General features: G+C 48.9%; 1 protein-coding gene across 2 annotated transcripts in view; it reads right to left on the minus strand.

The window, feature by feature from the left end:
- Positions 1–21,116, minus strand: part of SLIT3 (slit guidance ligand 3) — a 588,416-nt gene that overhangs the window by 30,102 nt on the left and 537,198 nt on the right. For both annotated transcript variants that reach the window (XM_036884704.2, XM_036884703.2), the window contains exons 24-29: positions 17,910–17,981; positions 16,074–16,237; positions 13,594–13,718; positions 7,237–7,334; positions 3,368–3,507; positions 266–359 (exon numbers count right to left, since the gene is read on the minus strand). In XM_036884704.2, coding sequence (XP_036740599.2) covers positions 266–359; positions 3,368–3,507; positions 7,237–7,334; positions 13,594–13,718; positions 16,074–16,237; positions 17,910–17,981 — 693 coding nt within the window. The remainder of the gene's footprint in view (positions 1–265; positions 360–3,367; positions 3,508–7,236; positions 7,335–13,593; positions 13,719–16,073; positions 16,238–17,909; positions 17,982–21,116) is intronic.

Below are 21,116 nucleotides of genomic sequence, written 5' to 3' on the forward strand. Positions count from 1 at the left end.
CACAGAGACAGAGAGAGACAGAAACAGAGACAGACTGAGAGAATTAGACCATTACGAGTCAGAGATAGAAGTACATAGTAACAGACGGGTAACATGATGGGAGGGATTCGGGAGGGGGGGCGTGGGAGTAGAAAGTGGGGAGGGAGGGAGGGAGGATCAGAATGAGAATGAACATGGAGGGAGCCTGAGAACCTCTGCTGCCAGTGCAGACGGCTGGAGTCAGAGTGCTCAGGACCTGTGCTGGGGGCATGAAGCCAAGTGTTACCTGAATCCTTTGTCCAGGGAGATGCACTTGGCCTCATGCTGACAGAGGTTCATCCCAGGCACGCAGTGGTCAATCACCTCATCGCACAGCTCACCTGGGGGTGGGTGGAGAACTCAGCATCAGGGAGGGTGCTTGGGGAGAGCGTGGATGGAAGATCAGATTCATCTGGCCCCATTCAGGAAGTTAAGGACATCATGAGCCCTGTATTTGCTCCTTTGGCATATCCTGTCACCTGCACCTCTGCACTGGCTTCCCTAGCAGTGATGGGGAAGGACCCAGGACCTCTCCTGGGCATTGCCAGCACTATCATTTGGCTGTTTCACTTGGTTATTCAGGGGCTGCTGCAGCTGAAACCACAGGATGACAGCCCCTGACCTTGGGTCATGCTCATGTATTTGAGTTTTCATTTCACACCCATTTATTGAGCTCTTGTGTGGCAGGCACTGTGCCAGGTGCTAGGGACAACAGTGATGCGGTTCTGTCCTCCCCCATGGCCTAGTGGGGGAGATCTACAATAAGCAGGCCCCGCAGAGCTGTAAGCACGAGGGCAGAGGTGAACTCTGTGGAAGCCCAGAAGCTTCCTAAAGGAGCAGACATGGCTTGGCAGCATAGTCCACCTGTTATAGATAAGTAAGCTCCTTGGATTTTCTCAGAGAAGAAACTATGAAAGGAATTTGAAGTTCTGGTCTCTGGATACATTCCCTTTGAAATTCATAGTACTACAAAATGCCTAACGGGTCATAAATACCCAGGGATGGCCTTAGTATATAAGCCCCAAAAGCTCACGGTGCCTGACAATGTGTTTTGGGAATATGATGGATGAGACAGGATACGGCCGGGGTAAGGAGGGTTGTAGTGTACCTCTGAACTTTGTGTCTCCTCAAATTCCACTGGCCAAGCCAGGTGGAGAGTGATCTAAGAGAGGAAAACTTCAACCCATGGCAGTTCTCTCAGAGGCGGGGTAGGAGCCAGGGCCGGAGAAGGCTGCGGGCTGCGGCTCCCAGCGGACACGGGAGAGGACTGTCCTGAGTGTGGCTGGGGTGTACATAAACAATGGCAGCCCTGGAGTCTGTTCTTGGCTGTGGTGGGGACAAACTATCCCCTACCCTGTCCTCACTTTGCCACCAGCCTCTCAAGACCACCAGGCCACTGTACTCTTTACATAAGCCCCCTTCCCTTGCTCACCTCCTGGGGAGACCCAGCAAGGTGGACAAGTGTCTGCATGGGACTACAGAATAGTGGGACATCTCATCATCAGGAACAAAGTGCAACAGGTCAGAAGTGCACCCAATTAAGGGCAGCTACGGGCCATGGGGCTTCACTGGGGATGGGAACCACCTCGATGACTGTCTCCTCACCCCCTGCCCACTGCCCATCGCCAGCCATACATTCAGTTCAAGCCCTTCCTCTGCCCCTAAGCCTATTTTGAGCACCTCTACCTTCTAACTTCTGGGATTTTTATTACCTGCCTCCTGGCACTAAGCAGACTCTTCTGGACCAATGATTTTACTCTATACAATGATTCTACTCATCTTAGGTAGACCGGATGCCCCTTGTTGGCTGAGGGCATATCTTAGACTTTCTGCTATCTCTAGTAACCAATTCAGTACATGGTATACAGCAGATGCATAAAAAGTGTTGCTTGTTGCTAATTTAACTCTTGTTGCTAAATTAACTCCACTCTTGAAGGCAGAAGATAGAGGGCGTAAGGGAAGTAGGCCTTCAGCAGATCTCTCTGCACTTTTTCCCAGCACGAAGTCTTCTCTGAGACCCCAGGAGGCCTAGGATTAAGTAGAGTAGGTGGTATTCTCAGTTGGCCTTAGCACACTCCCACAGTCTCAAGAGTGTGCTTTGGTGGATGGTGGGGTGATACCTGGCTATTGGGCTGGAAGTCTGCATAAAGGCACAGGATTTTGAGGGGCAACCGGAGCTACTTGGCTTCCCTGTCTGCAGGCTTTAGGACTGATTCCATTCATCTTCCATGTATTCTCATCTCACTTGACATCAAAGCCAGGTTCCAACAGAGCAGGGTATAGGAGTCCCTGGAGTTGCACTGTCCTTATTTCCATCCTTGCCTTAGGCTGGTATTTCCTAAAATATGTTTCTTGCAGCACAGGGTGTTGATTGGCAATAGTGTTCTGAGGTAGGCTAAGAGGGAAGCTCTGAGATCAAATAAGTTTGGGGCTTTCTGGCTTAAATAAACAGCATTACTTAAAGTAGGAATTCTTAGAACCTCCTAATTTGTGTCAGGGAGCCCCCAAATAGGAAGCTATATATGCAGTGTTTCCCAAACTTTTTGCCAACGGAGACTTTTTCTTGAAGAATTCATGGACTTCCATTTTGGTATATGCTACTTTGGTATATACAAAGTAGGCCGTGTTCATACCACTTAGTGGTATTTTGCTTCACAATTCAATGGCATATCTAATTGTCCACATCAGGGGCTGTTGATGTAGGAAATGAAGGTGCTGTGTTTTGAGGGTGGAAAGATTCTCCTGATGGATAACCTCCTGTGGGGAGCCTTCTTCTATTCTCCGGCTGGCTCAGCTTCCTGCTCTGTGACACACTCCCCCTGGGCTTACAGGTGTTATATTCTCATTCTATTAAATACAGGTCTCTCTCTACTGGACTATCAGCTTCCTACGAGAAGAACTTTGTCTTGCTCATTTTTGCATCCATCCCACCTCCTAACAAAGTCCCTGGAAAATGTAGTGGATCAGGAAAGGTTGAAGAGACCTGAACAAAGCATAAACACAATGCAAGTGCCTCTCTACTAGCCTCTAGCACCACCGGGACCCCAGGGTTCCCACAGGAGGGAATGCCGCCATCTAAGTGGGCAGACAGCTGGAAGGGCCTCGGGGCCTGTTCCAAAGTGGGAAGAAGCTGGTGATTGGCAGGAGTGGGAGGCATGGACAAGCCAACAGATAGGCCTTTGGGAAGCCCTGATGGCGTAGACTGGGGCTTGGGGGGTTCAAGTCTCTGTCGACATGGGGAAACAGGTGAGATCCCTGGAAAAAGCTAAGAAAATGCTATTCTTCAGCGCATGACCCCCACCCCAGTGCCTACATGCGCCAGTTCACACTCAGGCATCAGGGAGCTTACCTGTGTAGTTAGGTGGGCAGACACACACGTAGTTGTTGATCCCGTCCACACAGGTAGCGTTGTTCTCACAGTCGTTGTCTTCACAGTCATCAGGGTTGACCTCACACCGCTGCCCCTCGAAGCCCAGAGGGCAGGAGCAGCTTTGGGATTGTGCGGCCCAAGGAGGAGGGGAGCCAGAGGTCAGGGGGTGGGGTGGCAGAGAAGCAGGATGGGGTAAAGGGTGGGAGGGAAATACAATTAGATTTCTCTCCAAATGGAGTTTAAGGCAGCCCTTTGGACACAGGTCTTGGGGTGCTGAGCAGGAAGGTCCTTAGAGACCTAAGAGGTCATTCATCTAGCCCCCTGTCTCCGGGCAATATTCCGTCTCCCTGGCCCTGGCCTCACTCCTGGGGGCAATGCCCACCAGCAGTCTCCTTCAGCTGGAAGTGGTTTTCTGGACCTTGTTTAAATTCCTCCAGCTGTCTTTTCAACCTCTCTTCCTCAGCTCTTCTATAGACAAAACAAACATTCCCCTTTGGGAAATGTTCTACTCCAGGGCAGCCGTCCTAATCTTGAGCAGGAGCAGGGCACAGCAGCCAGGATCAGCTCTGCAACCGGGTTTCCTGGGAATGAATTCTGCGCCTGCCACTTCCAAGCGACCTGCCCTTGGGAAAATCACCTAAATTCTGTGTCTCAGTTTCCTCATCTGTTGATTTATCCCTAGGGTAGTTGTGGGGATTAAATGAGATTATACAAGTAAAATTTAGAAGAGTACGCAGCACATGGAAAATGCCAGACTACATTAGCTAGCTTTAATTCTAACTGCCTGCACAGCCCACCTGCCTAACTTTTCCCTCACGTATGCCATTTCTCCCTGTCATGAGCCCTACTACTTCTGAGCCCCCTCTGGCGTCTGAGGGATAACAGACAGTGTGGGAGGACCCCTCTCCTGACAACACTGAAGATTTCTGGTGAGCATGGCTTAAAGCACCAGAGAGCAGCATGATGCATTTCCTTAGCTTGTCTCTGGGGTGTTAAATCTCTTGGATAAAAATGTTGACCCACCTGTCCTTTGGCCAACCTTGGTCACATTGTCAGGATTAGGCATGCAAAATCAGTCAGAACAGATAAAGGCTGGGCAGGTGGGAAGGGGCGAGGGAGCTGCTGGTTCAGTGAGCAGAGCAGTGAATCTTACTCTTCCTGTGACTCCATCACCTAGTCAGGGACTTACACCCCATCGGTGACCTGGAATTCCAGGCTTCTTTCTGGAGCTCCGATTTGGGATTTAGCTAAAAAAGCTAAACTAATAGGAAGTGGATTTCTAGAATCTTTCTTAACCTCCTCTTATCTACAACCTGAAAGCCATGTCATATTCTCTACAAAAGGCCAGGGGATTCTTAGGTGTGAGCTCTTGAGGTCAAGAGGAATGCTTTATTCCTTCATTTCTGTTAGGGACTCTGCATTTGTGAAAAAGGCTATTTCTTCAGAGCCAGACAGGGGCAGGTTTTCAAAGGTCTGAAACCAAAGTGTGCCTTATTTTCCTGGAACAAGTTACTCTCGTTGCTTCCACAGCCTTAGGATTGCATAGAAGTGGGACCTGGGTGGCTGGTTAAGGGAACAGGGGTTGCTCATAGACAGAGGGTGGGAAGGAGGCGAAAGTCTCCCCTGCCCTCACTGGAAACCCTGAGGGGAGGCTGTCCAGGAGACTCCAAGAGCATCTGGTTAGCTGCAGGACAGGCCATGTCTTTTGCTTTCCTCTTGTCCCTTGTCAGCCAGCTCTGCCAGTCTTTGCTCTTCTTGTGAGCAGACAATGCATCAAGATGGGAGAAGCATCTGTATGAAAGGTGGGTGATGCTTCTAGAATTCTGACTCAGAAGAACTGTTTTGGGTTGAATTGTGTCTCCTCCATAAGGTATATTGAAGTCTTACCTCCAGTACCTCAGACTGTGACTTTATTTGGAAGTAGGGTCTTTGCAGATATAATCAGTTAACTTAAGATGAGTTTATACCGGTGTAGAGTGGGCCCCTAATCCAGTACGTCTGCTGTCTTTATAGGGAGACAGCCATGTGAAGACAGGGACAGGGAGAAAGCCACGTGATGGCCAGGGCCCAGGCTGGAGCACTGCAGAGCAGGCCCAGGGATGCGGGGTTGCCAGCCACTGCCAGGAGCCAGGCAGAGGCAAGCGGGGCACCCCTTAGGGGTTGCGTGGGGAGCATAGCCCTCCTGACGTGTTGGCTGTGGACTTCTGGCTTCCAGAAATATGACGGAACACACTCTGTTGTTCTGAGCCACTGGTCCGGGGTTCTTTGTGACGGCAGGAGGGAAGAAGGGGGCAGGGTCCCTGACAGGTGTCCCTCGCTTTGCCAGCCTGCCGGGGTCTGACCTAAAGAGAGACCCTTCCCACTCGTCGGGAAGTCCCCGTGGTGGCGGGTCATCCTCAGTATGTGGGTCTCATTGCCTACATCCTCCACCCCATTTCACTAATCCTGTACATCTGAGCTCTTTTTCTTGATAATTAAGTTCTAAAAGTATTTCCAGTTTTGAATATTACCAGTCTTTTGAATATGCCCAATAACTGAGAGGGAAATGGAATTTTCCAGCTCACCGCACCTCCAGCCAAGAGGAGAGACACAGTCGCCTGCCAGGGGTGCTCTTTGCTCTTCCTTCTCGCCAAGCGCATCCCTCGGCTGGCAGGGCTGGCCCTGGCTCTCGCTCTGGAGGTGGTGCCTGCTGGGTCCACGTGGCCACCTCCATGGGATCTCCATGGGGTTTCTCCTCACCCCTGCTCCCAGCAAGAAGGGTGGAGTGGGTGGTGTGGCGGACTCCAGGCAGCAAAATGAGCTCTGCCTGAATTTCAGTTTTCAAGGGCCAGAGTGTGATGGGGCTGGCTTGGCAGGTGGACATGGGGGTGGGCTGGGTTCTCAGGGGGGGCGAACTGAGAACCCAGAGCCCAGTTTCTTTCACAGTCCACATGCAGCCCCTGCCAGAGTGCCTCTGATAATTAATTGTTGGCAACCTGAGCTCTAAGACATCCACACAGAGCTTGGCATTGGGGACCTCCTCCTTTACCACCTGACCCACTCAGTCACTGGGGGTGCCAAAGGAACCAGTTCCCATAGGTCTGCTTTTGCAAAGGCCATGGGCTGGGAAACCGGGTGACTGGAAGCATGGGGAGGGTGGGCAGCAGGCAGGGGGCCCGAGGCTTGGCAGAGGCCTACGAGGTGCACTCCCAGGAGAGAGATGTGAAGAGCTTAAGTGGCTTCTATCCTTTTCTTTCTGAGCTCTCAATGCTAGGGAGGAAGGAGGTAGGGTTGGAAGACCCAGGAATGAGTGTCAGGATATGTGACCTAGAGCAAATCAATCTCTGTGCCTCAATTTACTCATCTGTCAAATGGGACAGTACGTACCTATAGCCGATTGGGTCACTGTGAGGATTTATATAATGACTACCTACTTACCTGGCACATAATGAGAATGTAATCAATGTCACCTATTATTACCTCTTTTTTTATAACACAGAAAAGAATGGTGAAATGGCCAGGCTAGTGGGTCTTTGAGCCATCATCCAATTCTTCTCTGACTTTAGCCAACAACTGTAGTGTCCCTTGGAGTCCTTCTGGCTCTGGGGACAAACTATCTGAATTCAAATCCCTGCACCAATGCATACTAACTAACTGCAGGCAAAGGACTTGTCCTATCGACACCTCAATTTCCTTATCTGTGTAATAGGGATGAGCAGCTCCCTATGGGGTGTGAAGAGTCTTTAAATAATTCATGGAAAGGGTTGGCACAGCGTGGGCACACAGAAAGCCTTCGGTGAATAGCCTGCCCCAAGAGTCTGCCCATGAAGCCCTGTGTGGGGAAAGAAGGCCCCGGGGTGAGCTGGTACCTGAACCCATCCTTGTGGGTCTCACTCAGGTGGCAGGTGCCTCCGTGCCGACAGGGGTTCTGGATGCAGGTGTTGATGGGCACAGTGCAGTCTTTGCCCTGAGGAGCAGGAGAGGGGGAGCACCTGGTTAGGGGTTGCTAACGGCTGCCTTGACCGGGAGACCCCAGGGAGTTCCCAGCATCCTCTGGGGACAAGTCAGCCATGTGACTCGGGGAAACCCAAAGGGGGCCCTTGCCTTTGGTCCCCCACAGCGAGAAGGGGAGGAATGTTGACAGCTCAGGAGTTCCGACCTCAGCTGTTCCTCTGAGCAGCTTCACTACTTCCCAGAATTCACACCCTTCTTTCTACCCCAAGCGGCAGGGCAAGAGCATGGGCTCTGGATCCAGGAAAACCTGGTTTCACACTCCAGCTTCATCTCTTCCTGGTTGGCTGACTCTGACCTTGTATAAGCCTTTTAACCTCTCCAACCTTACCTCATAGAGTTGTTGTGAGACTTAAACTACACCTTTCATATAAGGAAGTATTTAATATTATGTAACACATGCAGCACATAGTAGGCACTCTATAAATGCTAATAGATGATATTAGTCCCACTGAGGCTTAAATATAACCCACAATTTAAGTAGGGTGGCCTGAGGCTGAAGTGTGGCCAAAAGACCTTGCCCTTATAAAGTGACAACCCCACAGATTCATCTTTGATTCATCTGCTATGGACCCAGGTGCTCGTGTATATGCTAAAGTTCTGCAGGTGATTCTAATGTGGAGGACCTCTGATAATTTTGGGTGGGGGTCCTTTGGGGCCGGCCCCTCTGAAGGGTTTGTTTGAGCTGAGCAGGAGCCGACCATGTGGCAGGTGGGGAGGAGCATGTCAGGCAGAAGGCCAGGGAGGCCCAGGCGGAGACGGACGTTATGACCCAAACACCCAGGGAGCAGCCCAGTGCTTGGCCCTTTGGCTCCAGCTTCTCTCCCAGGACCGAAGGCCCAGCACTGCACCCAAGTCTTGGCAAGCAATCCCCTGGAGGACCTGCGGGGCCTCAGGAGGTGTCTGTTGCATTTGTTTCTGGGCTGAGGGCTCAGTGTGGGCGCTGGGCCAAGCAGGGGTGATCACGGGAGCTCTCCCACTGCCACACCACCTGCTCGCCATCTGCCTGAGAAAATCCTCTTCCCCTCTGCCGCCACCAGTGCCCGTGATGGAGTGGGACTGGGCTTCCTGGCTGGGATGCTGCTGCCAAACGGGCCCTGGCCTCCGCTGTGGACAGCCTGCTTCTTACTGTCTCAAATGCTGGAGCCACAGGCTCAGTCTCCAGCAGCCAGAAGGCATGGCCACAGCTGCCTGGTTCTCTTCGCACCCCCTCACAGCTAAAGGGCCCATAAGAAGTTTCTTAGAGGGAGAGGAGAATGCAGTTTGGGGTGGGATCAGGGTTTATCCTAAAGCAGAGCAACATGGAATCCCTTTCAGAAGGACAGTGTGTGGAATGGAAACTGCAGTACTCACTCTCACGCACATTTATTGAGCACATTTTCTGCTCCAGTCCTCACGCTGTTTTATATTCATGATTGCATATAGTGTTCACAAAAACTCACATCCCAGCCAGGAAGCCCAGTGAGATGGATGTGATTGTTATTAACCCATCTTTACAAACAGGGAAGGCAGATGTGGAAAGGGAGACAATATGTCCAAGACTGCACAGCAGTGAGCAGAACAGGCAGCAGCTGAACCCAGACATCCAGTCCAAAGCCAGCGCTGGGCCATTTACTCTGTCTCTCAAAGCACGGGCTCCGGAGTTAAGCAGATCTGGGTGCATGTTGTAGCCTGGGGCTCTGTGCCTTGAGGAAATGAGTTCTCATTGAGCCTTGTTTTCATCATCTATAAAATGGGAATAATAATACCTACCCTGTGGAGTTAACAAATGATTAGAAATCACACACATACAAGGCCATCTGGCATGTAATGATGGCTCCATAAATAAAAGCTCTTCAGATAATGTTTAACTGGGTCTGAGGCAGGACTGAATGTGGGTAATTAAAAGACTTTTTCAGGTCTTTGGTTGGTGCTGAATAGTCCATGTGTGTAGGCGTGTGTGTGTGTGTGTGTGTGTGTGTGTGTGTGTGTGTGTGTGTTTGTGTGTGGTGCGTGAATGGACAGTGAAAAGCAGGACTGGAGAAACTTGAGGAGGCCGAGGCAGGCCTCCCTCGCCCCTGCTTGGGCCAGCCTCTCTGCTCTGGGGAGCTCTCCGCCACCAAGGACTCAGGGTGGAGTCCTCTCCTTGGGGGCTGGAGGGGTGGTGGAGACGGAGTTGATGGCGTCTTCTCCCTTCTTCTGTTCCGCTCAGACATCCAGGAGGCAGAGCCTAGCATTTGATGGTGTGGTAATTGGGCCTGGAGGTGGGGATTTCTGTCACTTACATGTCCTTGAGAAATAATCACCATTCTCAGTGCCAGCCTGATTAGCCCAATTCAACTCTTTTCAGCCTCATTTTGCTCAAACCCACTAGATTTGTGATGCTTCTTGGCTCGTCTCTTCCCATGTGCATGTTATGGACAAGCCTGGGGCTTCTGGCTTCCTTTAAAGGTGCTTTGGAACAGCTACCCCCATTGGCAGCCTCTTCTGAGATGGGGCCAGGAGGGCTGCTCTCAGAGCTTGCTACACAAAGTGTGGTCCTTGGACTAGTAGCACTGCACTCCTTAGGAGTTTATTAAAAATGCACAATCTTGGGCTTGACCTCAGATCGTAATGAATCAGAACCTGCATTGTAATAAGATCTCCAGGTGATTCTTGTGTACATTAAAGTGTGAGAAGCACTGTTCTGAAACACTGAACATATGTACATGAAGCTAAATGGCTAAGAGAATCAGCCAAAATACACATTTCCTCAAATCTTAGAATTGTGGTAAAGTAGTTACCCTCTGTGGCATGTCTACTGAATCCTGGCAGTGAGACTAGCAAAGCACATTTATGATCCCTTTTAATCCTTATGAAAGCTCTGCAGGAAAGTATGGTTATTCCCACTTACAGGTGGAGAAAGTGAGGCTTAGAGAGAGTTAGTTAGTGGTGGGGTGGAGTGTAGCGTGAGTATAGGCTTTCCTGCAAGAGAGCTGGGTTCTGGGTGTTGCTCATGTGCTTCCTAGGTGTGGGAACTTGGGTAATTATTTGATCTTTCTGAACCTCAGTTTCTTCATCAAAACAGGAGAGGAAAATTTATTTCAGAGGGTAATTAAGAGTGTTAACTTAGATAATTTGCTTAAACTGCTTCACAAGGCCTGGTATTATAGATTAACAGTTGCTGCTACTAGACATTTAGCAGTGTCTTCTGCGCTTTGTTTGGTAATATTGCTGCTTTTCAAGGTCACACAGCTAGTCACTGGAAATAGCCAGATAAATGCCTTAACTTTAAACTTGGTTTTGTGGGTATTCTGTTGATTGTTGTCTACTTAGCAGCTTTCCCAGTCGCTTTGCTTGGCTGGGCTCCAATCCCAGAAGGAAGGAAAGCAGGGGGAACAAATGCAGGACAGGGATTTGATGCAACCACAATTAAAGGTCCCCTTTTGTTGAACCTGCTGCATTTTACAGCTGGGGAGCCTGATGTGGGAACAGCCGTCCAAGGTCATGCAATCAGGTAGGGACCAGGGGTGTCCTGCTTGGTGTTCTTGCCCCCACTATGACCTACTTTTCTGTGTCCTGGAGACTCAGGTCCTAAATGGCCAATGTCCTTTACCCTCCGCCCCTGCAATTGTGGTGCTTGCCAGTGGGCAGTGAATACAGTGGCTGAGAGCATGGGTTCCACAATCAGCTCTGAGCTTTGAATCCCAGCTCCCTCACCTACTATTCCCAGTTTTCTCAACTGTAAAATGAGTCATTTTAGGACCTGCCCCCTAGGGCTTTGATAAGGAGTATGCAAGAAAATGCATATACTTTGTTTAGTGCATGTATGTCCGTACATAGGAGGCTGCTGACTGCTAATATTGTTATTGTCATATTCATCATAACCTCCACCATCACCACCACCATCATCATGACCCACCACCACCATCACCACCACCATCCCATGACCACCACCATCATCACCACCATCACCACCACCACCACCACCACCGTCACCACCACCATCACCATCATCACCACCATCACCATCATCATTACCACCACCACCACCACCATCAATGTATCCCAGACCTGCCTGAGCTCAACAGCTCCCTAAAGGGAAAAATCTGTTCAAATGTTTCTGAATCTACAAAATGTTCAGAATCTTGTGAACAAAGTCCAAACAAGTGGTGTTGTCCTGTAGGAGCCCTGTGGATGCATTCTGCTCCACGTGGCCAGGCTTGTTTTATAGTGTTGTCACGTGTAGTTGGAAGAAGCCTGGGGCTTCAAACCCAGCTCCACTACTTCCAGAACTCAGGCCAATTTTTAAAGAGAAGGAAGCAAGACTCAGAATATGAAGTGGCTCACCTTATCTTTCAGATAGGGATGATACCACCCATCTCGTATGGTGATTATAAAAATTAGAGCACAGAATAAATGCAAAGGTCCAGTTGAGTGCCTGGCTCATAGCTGATGCTTAAAAAGATAACCATACATGTATGGAATTGGGGATGTTATAAATGTACATGTCACAGTTCTGAGAGCAACTAATAGCCTTTAACATTTTACACCGTCATAGACTGAGAATCCCTGGTGAAACTGGCAACGTATCTCTTGTTACTGATGACCCCTTCCATGTTAGGGACCAGTATGCAGGGTAAAGGGTAAAGGTAGCAATGTGCCAGCTTATAGAGTGCTTACTGAATGCCACATACTGTCCAAGGTGCTCTCTGTATGTTATTGTACATTTGATTCTCACAGCAAACCTATGAGACAGGTCCTAGTTTATATGTGGGAAGGCTGCAGTGAAGCCACTGGCCATCGCCACATGATAAATAACAGAGCTGGAATCACACCTGCCTCTCTGTAATTTCCAGAGTCTGTTTTCCCCACTGAATTAATACTAAGGAGTTTGAGGATCCAGGCCTCCTAAGTATGCCTTATTAATTTCGACTTTTCTGCTACAATATTTGTATGTGTGCATGCATATGTGCACCTGTAGGGTGCATGGATCTGGGACTACAGTCAGTTTGAGGTCCTGGGGGTGGCTGCCTGGGGCAGGGCTGGCTGGCTTCAAAGGGACTCCTTTGGATCTCTTGTCACAGGCCTGTAGGTGGCGCTCTGACACTGTTTGCTGGAGGCACAGCTCCAGTGGAAAAAGCCACCAGGGATCCCTGTTCCCGAGTGAGTCTGCCCCCCAAGCTTGCCACTACACATACAAATCCCCCTGGGGCCAGGAGATTGAGGGATGCTAGCTTCCTCCCTCTCTGTCTGTACCAAATGCGTACATCAGATGGGCTCTGGGGCAGTCCTGCAACTCTCTGTTTGCCCAGTGCTTTGGATGGGTGTCCTGGGGAGGCTGGAATCTGGGAAGCCAGGAGGGTCCTGGGCAAGAGGATCCAGCCACAGCCGTGCTGACTCAGTGAGACACGGCCAAGGGTTCAGCCATCCAGCCAACCCTCCAGGGAAAGGAGTCATAAAGCCCTGGGTCTTATCCCAACCCTACTGCTTACAAGCTTTGGGACACTGGGTCAAGTTCTTTCAACAGTCTGAAGCCTAGTTTCCACATCTGTAAAATGGGGATTAATAAGTCGTTCCTCATAGGGGGTGTTTAAAAAAAGAAAAATAAAATGCCAAGCAGGCTGTTTGGCACACAGTCCATATGCTACAGTGTTAGGAGGCAGGTTGATGTGTTTAGGTGGTGCTGGGTGAGGAGAAAGGAGGCCAGGGTGACTCTGGGTTTCTGGGAGGACAGATGTCCAGTCCTTGCCGGCAGACCTGAGCCTGTCTGCAGTGCGGGTGGCATGGCAGCCCCCAGGCCTTTTAATCCCCATTCCCGATTCCCCTCAAGCTGGAACCAGCCCTTTCAGGGCTGTGCATCCTGAGGGCAGAGCTGGGGGTGGGTGGGAGGAGATTCTGGAAATCCCCTTGGAAAGAAAGCTGGGATACTGGTTCAAGGGAGTCATCTACTTAGAAGCACTTAAACTCTTTGCGACTTAATTTCCCATGTTTAATAAAGAAAATACAAAGATTACATTTGCTCTTTATCTCAGCGTCACTGTCAAGACTACATGGCGTTCTCTGTGATTGGCATGAGCATGACACAACTGGGCAGCCCCCACCGGTAGAACAGGAGTGTTACTGGCAAATGCCACACTGGGGTGACCTGTGAAATGGGGTTATCGAGGCTGCCCTCGGAGAAGGGAGGGTCAGCAGGGCCCAGTGCTCCTCCTAGGACCAAGAATGGTGGGGGTGGGTGGGACCTCCTGCCTTACCTTGTAGCCGTAGGGGCAGGCGCAGTGGTACAGCTCCACAGGATCCTGGCTACAGGTCCCATTGTTCTTGCATGGGCTGGAGAGGCAGGCATTGCACTTGGCCACAATGTTGACGTCCACAGGCCCTGGACAGTGAAACCACAGAGTGTTGGTGGCAGGCCCCCAAATGGGCTCACTGTCACACCTCCCTTCCCCTCTGCTCTGGTCCCTTCCTCAGCCAGCTGCCAGTCTCTCCCCATCTCTAAGCACAGAGAGCAGCGGGCCCTCTCCAGTCGGCATCATCCTGTCTAGCTAGAGTCTCATTAATTCAGCCATTGTCCAATGAGGAAAAAAATCACAGTGGGACATCATTCAGAAGCACTTCTCACAAATCAATTACCATAATTAGCCTGATCCGATTCTGGTGCTAATCTGCAAACAATGCACTGTAATTACAAACCTCCTGAGTATCTTTTTATGTTCCGGAAGCTGGGCCCAAGCTCCATTTGGACCTCCTCTTCCTCCACCCCATGGAATAGTCTGCATCAGGCTAAAGAGGGCACGGTGCCTGGGCCAAAGGCACATGTAGTTAAGTACTCCTTGCAAAACCCTTGAATTTAGCAGGAGGAAGTAAGAAGTGGCCCCAAAGGACACAGCAACGACTCTGCAACCACGCCAGTATTAACTGGGTTGGTCCCTTAGACAGGAGGGCTGGAGGGAGGCAGGCCATGGTCCTTGCACAGAGCTTTGCACAAGGGGCTGAATGCTTCTGCTGCAGCCAGCTTGACCATGAGCCCTGGATAAACAGGCTGTGCTCAATATCTGTAAGGACTTTAAACGATCCCAGGATAGGAATCATTGATTTGGCAGTAGAGGTAAGATCGACCCCCGGGGTGTCCGACTATCTGTGGGTGGGGTGAACAGAAAGGCCTGACTGAAAGCCTGCACCAGCTGGCCCACCCCTGGCGTCACATCAGAACAGGAACATGCTCTATCCCAGTTCGCCTGGGACTGAGGGATTCTGGGGACACAGAACTTTCAGTGCTGAAACCAGGAATTTCCCTGGCAAACTAGAGCAAGTTGGTCAGTTTATGCCAGAAGCAGCCACGGCACTTAAAAAAATCCCCACACCCAGGCTGTACCCCAGACCAATTTAATCAAAACCGAGAGGGTGGGCCGCAGCCACCTGTAACTTCTAAGGCTCCTCAGATGATTCCAAAATGTGCAGCTTGAGAACCATTGTTCTAGGGCCAGCTGGGCCTCTGTGGCATCAACCAGCTCAGAGGGACAGGCGGCAAGAGGAAAAAAAGGAAGAATCAGCTTAAAACCTATAGAATGTTTTCCTGCTTTAAGCAGGAAAGAGACACAGTGAAATTTTAGTGGGTAATCAAAGTATACCTGTGAGTCAAAATAGACATTAAGGCTCCAAGAGATGAGCAAAAGACAACAAACAGGTATATTAATAGAAACGGAAAGTAAATTTTTGAAAACAAAAATAAAAAACAACCAGTTTCACCAATAATCAAAGACAAACAAAATGTAAGGAGATACAATTTTTTGCCTATTGAATCAGCAATGATTACATAATGAGATAAAATAATGCCAGGGTCTGGTGAGAAATGCACTCAAATGGTGCTACTGGGAGCATAGAATGGTTAGAACCCTGTCTCTGGAAATCAATTTGGCAATATATATGAAAACCTTAAAAATGAACATATACTTTGGCTCAGTAATTTCTGTTCTCTGAATCTTACCTAAGGATATAATTTTAAACAGAAAGGAGTTTATGCCATCGATGGTAAGAAAAACATTGAAAATAGTCTAAAGGTTCAAAAACCAAGAACTGGTCAAGGAAATTATGGTGGGATATTACAGCTTGGTGAAGAAGAGTGTGTACTTTGGAGTCAAACACCTGGAATCCTCCTAACTGTGGTCTTGAGAAGTCATTTATTCTTGATAAGACTTGGTTTTCTCATCTTTTAAAATAAAGTCAATACCTCGGTCTACCCCATAGAGGTGTTGGGGAATTAAGTAAGTTAAAACATGGGAAGCAAAAATTAAATGAAATAGTACAAGAAAAAGTGCTTAACATAATGCCTACCACATAATAAAAACTCAGTTGTAGTTTGTTATCCTAATACTGATGCAGTCAATCAAAATCTCATGTACCAAAAATTTGCTATATAGTAAAATGGGAAAATGCTTATGCTTTAGAGATGTTGGGTAAAAAAATAAAAGTTAAAGATTCTTCTCAACTATGCAAAAATATATAGAGAAAGAAGTCAGAGAGAAATATGCAGAAATGCTATAGAGGATAGAGTGACAAGCAGATCCTTAGCTGCTGGTCCACATCAAATGCAGCTTCCAGGTCTGTGTGACTCATGGAAGAGACAGGGCGGTGGAAGACACACCCATTGAGATGTCCAGCTCTGACAGGTTGTTGGAGACCCAGCGGACCCCACGACAGGCAGGGAAGGGTGGAGGGAAGGGTCAGCACCTACCTTTGCACTGGAATCGGTGGGTGGGGGTGGTGAGCAGGAGTCTGTCCGCCATGGGCTCAGGGCTGCTGCAGCGGGCGATGCCGGGCTCCTTGTACCCTGCTTTCACCCATTCCGACAGCCAGCGCAGGCTGCAGTCACAGTGGAGTGGGTTCGTTCCCAGAGCGCTAGGAGGCAGAGCAGGAAGTCAGCCCTCACTGCCCAGCTTGGCCCATAGGCTCCATACCCTTGACCCTCTGGAAAGCAGAATTTTCAGACTTTGACTAGATTGGGGGTGGCCGACATGAGGCCCAGTGGGAAGTCATTTTTGAGGGAGCACAGTCGATGACTCTAGACTGTACTTCTAATACCTGCAGCTGATTCAAGCCCACCCAAATCCCTCCCACCTCGGAGGTTCTGCTCTCACCTACCTGGTAAGATTCAGCCCTCCACTCAACCTCAGTCCTAACCTAGCCCCGCTGGGAAGCTTCTGGACTTCTGGCTATCTAGTGATCTGGCTCGCTGGCCCTGCTGAGGGGTGCCTTGGTAGATGCACTTTGCAGAGAAGGTTTTGATACCCAACAAACCTAGGAGGCAGCTTCAGACCACTGAAGGGCTTCAGGAAACACCATGCCCCAACATGCTGCTTTGACATATTGATTATTTTGAACTAAGGCACTTGGGAAACAGCAGATGCAGGAAGGGCTCTCTGACCTCCCTCTTTCCACCTAAAAGCAGGTCATAACATTTCTCATGGGAAAAGTGCCCTCCCTGTACCAGGAAGACAGCATTCTTATTACCAGACTGGGAGTTGATGCTGAAATGGGCCTGTATGAACAAACCTACTAAAACACCCCAATCTTCCATCAGTTTCCCCCTATATTTTCTCAATTTTCTGCCCCCAGCCCAGGCCCCTTTGTCTTGTCATATCCTCACAGCTTATCATTCTTTGTATAAAAAAGGTTTATAAACTTTGGGGCCCAGTGGCTTCATAGAGTACTCATTTTCCCATGTACATGTAAAAATAGCAGGTATATTTGTATGCTTTTCTCCTGTTGATCTGTCTTATGTCAGTTTAATTCTTAGGCCAGCCAAGAACCTAAGAGGGTTTTCCCTCCTCTACATCACTCTGCTTACAAATGTACTGAAGGACATGGCACAGTCCAGGGCAGACATCTCCAAAATGGTGTCCAGGAAGAAAACACCAGAACTTCTGCTAATTTTTATCATACCCTTTAACTTCTATTTTCTAAATGTTTTATAACATGCATACATAATGTATCAGTATCGTAGTGTATGCACACAATATTGAAAATAATTACATATACATAGAGTAGGTAGTATACAAACTGAAAAATGTTCACTGGCAGAGACATGTAATGCTTAGTATTTATGGGCCTCAGTTTCCCCTGTGTAATGGGAAGGGAATACCTGAGGCAGAGTGCAAAGTGCTAAAGAATATGGAATCAAGGCAAACTTGAATTTAACTGGATCTCTACCACTTGCTACCTGTGCTGTTTGTTCCCTTGGACAAATTATTTACCTCATGCATAATAAGGGGATAAAAATGACCTTATTACTGTAAGAAATAAATGAGAAAGTTCATTAAAAGTGTTTAGCACATAGTAAGAGGTTTATATTAGTCCTTATTAAATATTTACATTGCTTATGTAACTGATGATGCCTCTGAAAGCAGCTGGAGTAGTGGACACACAATGTGCCCAATGTGGGTACATTTTTGTAAAGCTTGCTTACTCTGTGCACACGGAAAGATCATATTCTTTATGAACATTATCTCTGGCACTATAATGATTTTATGTTTTGAGCAGATGCACACTGGGGAGAAATACAGCCACTTACAGATGGGAAAGAGATGTCAGGTCACTGAAGGAGCCTTCAGGAACGCTGGAAATGTCATTGCCATGGAGGGTTCTGAAGTGGAAGCAGAGGTCAGGAGGTTAACACCTGGTGACGCTTCTGAACAGGGTATACTCTCCCGGAGTCCCAGCTGGCCTGGCACCCGTTGGCTTTGCTCGGAGCCGACTGCTAGCAGCAGCTACCATCTCCTTCATGGCGGGTGTGCGGACGCTTCCAAGCCCAGCTCAGCAGCAGGGGTGAGGGGGAAAGAAGAGGATGGGCTTTTACATTGTACAAGCCTGGGAAAGAGTCAGAAATCAGTCCCTTTTAGCTGTGGAACACTGGGTAAGTGACTTTACTTTTCTGGGCCTCCATTTTTGCACCTGAGACGTGAAGAGAAAAATCTACCTAATGGAGTGGTTGGACAGAGAATGTGAAGAGCCATGGTTGAGATTGTGAGTTTTGGAGCCAGGCTGCTTGCATTTAAACCCTGACTCTGCCACTTACCAGCTGTGTGACTGTGGGCAGTTACTTGCCCCCTCTGTGTCTCAGATCCTTGTCAAAATGGGAATGAAAGTAAAAAGATTTGCCACAGATGGTGGTTGTGGAGGCATTAATCTATGTAGAGTCTGGCTTGCCTAAGTGCTAAAAGATTACCCATTATTAATATTTGTTAAAGTGTCTTAAAGAATGTCTGGTACAGATCAAGAAATTGGTTCCCTTCATATCTACCTAGAGATTTTAGGGGGATTTAGAAATACTATCAACTCCAGCTCAAGTAGATAAGTAGATAGAGAAAGGGGCCCACTCAGCTCCAGGGGACATTCCCTTGAGCTGGACACTCATATTTATGGGAAAGGGTTTGGTGTCAACCACATGCATATGAGGGCCTGGTGCTGTGTGCACCTGCGTTCACTGCCCGACAGCAGGTCCAAGAGGCCATGCAACCTGCTTGGTATTACTCATACTTCTCTCTGCCCTGTGGTGTAGTAGCTGGGAGCTGTTCTCACTTGCAGACTGGTGGCATATACTTAGCTTTCAATAAATGACTGGAGAATAGGTCCATGAAAAGAATTTGAATGAACATTGCTCCACTGCTCCAGTAAGAACATGGACAAGTCCACAGCTCATGGATTATACCCTCCATTGAAGGATTAATCATCAACAGCATGCAAAAAAATCCCCAGATGGATGACTCACTTTGTGTCTGGCCTGTGAAGTGCAAGGTGGGTGAAATTCATAGAAATGGGCACGTCCCCTGTGCTGTGAAGGGAGCCCTGGTAGACCCTGGGGCGATTAGCATCACCAGTGAAAGGGTAAACAGGATAATTAAGGAATCTGCTCTTTTGTTCTCCCTTTGGCTGATGTTAGGCTGCCCTGGGCCTTCCACTGAAATACAGACATGAGCTTCATTACACTTAGTAATTAAGTGGCTCTCAGGCTGACTCAAACTGACTGGGCCCTGGAGCTGATACCCATGCAGACTTCTGAGCCTCTTTCCCAGAGATTCTCATGCAAAGTCTGGGGGCATGGGGGGCACCTGACAGGCTGCATATCTAACAAGCTCCTGGGTGATGCTGATACTCCTGGTCTTCTGATCCACACTGAGTTGCCCTAGGTTGCCATCCTCGTTACCAAAATCTCCTCCACCCCACCCTCTTCCCAGGACAGCACGAAGAGGGGCACCTTCTCATCTCCCTAGGTAAGCAGGGGCTAAAAACACTCCTGAACACTTTTACCAGAAGCATTTAGCCTCTAATTCATGAGGTTATTTATGAATCACACCGGCTGCTGCCTGCTCTTAACTTGGATGACTTCATGGCTGCTGGCTGCTTAGCAAATGCCCCCATCCCCACTGTTAATCATTCCAAATGAGGCCTAGGCCCCTGGAGAGGCACGAAGCCCTAATTTAAAAACACGAAGTGACCCAAAGGCAGCTTTGGTGCTGTGACTCCTCCAAGTCACGCTCCTATTTATTATAAGCTGAACTGCTGAGATCTCTATAAACTGCAGTAACGGGGCTATAATTTACTGGAATGCTAAAGAAATCTGCCTACACTGCAGGTTCTCACTCTTGATTTGGCCCCCAAACAAAGACTCTTGTGTGTCCAACCACCATCCTAAAGGATGCCCGGGTAGTGTCCAGTATGTGCCCTCCCAGGAAGCGGGAAGCAGGAAGCAGGAAGCGGGAAGCGGGAAGCAGGAAGCCCTCTCCCTTTCCCTCTCCTCTCTTACACCTCACAGGGGCTGGTGCTGGCAGCACTTCTGAATCAGAATGACTCATCTTCAAGGGCCTGGGACTCCTTTTTCCCTCCTGACTCTTAGAAGGTGTTAATGCAAACTTGGGGGTTGGTGGGTGCAGATGGAGGCATCATTGTAGAAACATGAGGACACAGCTTTCCCATGCCAGTTCTGGCTCTGAATCTCCAGGTACTTACTGTTTTGTATGACAGACGGCAGGAACTATCCTCACCCTAAATGTGGGTTGAGGTAGGTGAATTCTCTTCTGGGCAAGCTAGGCTTGCTCAGATAACCCCCAGGTTATCCCAGGTAACTTGTGGGATAAGGTCAAGGGTTGGACTGCCTGAGAATGAATCCCTATTTTGCTAACCACTGACTGTATGAGTAGAGACAGCTGACTTAATCTTTCTGTGCCTTTGTTTTCTCATCTCTGAGATGGGGGAATTCTTAAGATCTACTTGGAGCAGGTACCTTTTTGGGGGTATGGGTTGATCAACATCAATCTCCTCTTTTCTGTAATAGTTCCTCCCTTTTCCAATGGAGAATCAGTGCTCCCCACCTTTCAGTCCAAGTGGTGTGGCCTCTTGGGCAGAGCTATGGACCCAGTCTGCTCAGTCGGAGTCACCTGATTTGTTTGAGGCTGAGTATGTAACCTAAGCAGGCCAATGAGAGACATTTCTGGGGTGTTCTCTGGAACTACCAGGACAGAGGTAGGTTCACTCTGAGAGGCAGAGAGACATTTCTGCTAGCACCTTGGAGCCCCTACATTCAGCCCTAGAACCTAATATTACTGAATGTTTCAGTTATCTCTATCGATAAATTCTCTTTAAACCTGAGGTGGTTTGAACTGATTTTCTTTTCCTTTAGGAAGGGGTCTATACACTGCTTCATAAGCCAGTCATGGGGATCAAAAGATACAATGTCAGCGGTTCACATGGTGCAGGACTCACGGTGCAGGACCTGCACATA

The sequence above is a fragment of the Manis pentadactyla genome, chromosome 2, assembly GCF_030020395.1.
Source record: "Manis pentadactyla isolate mManPen7 chromosome 2, mManPen7.hap1, whole genome shotgun sequence".
Taxonomy (NCBI): Eukaryota; Metazoa; Chordata; class Mammalia; order Pholidota; family Manidae; genus Manis; species Manis pentadactyla.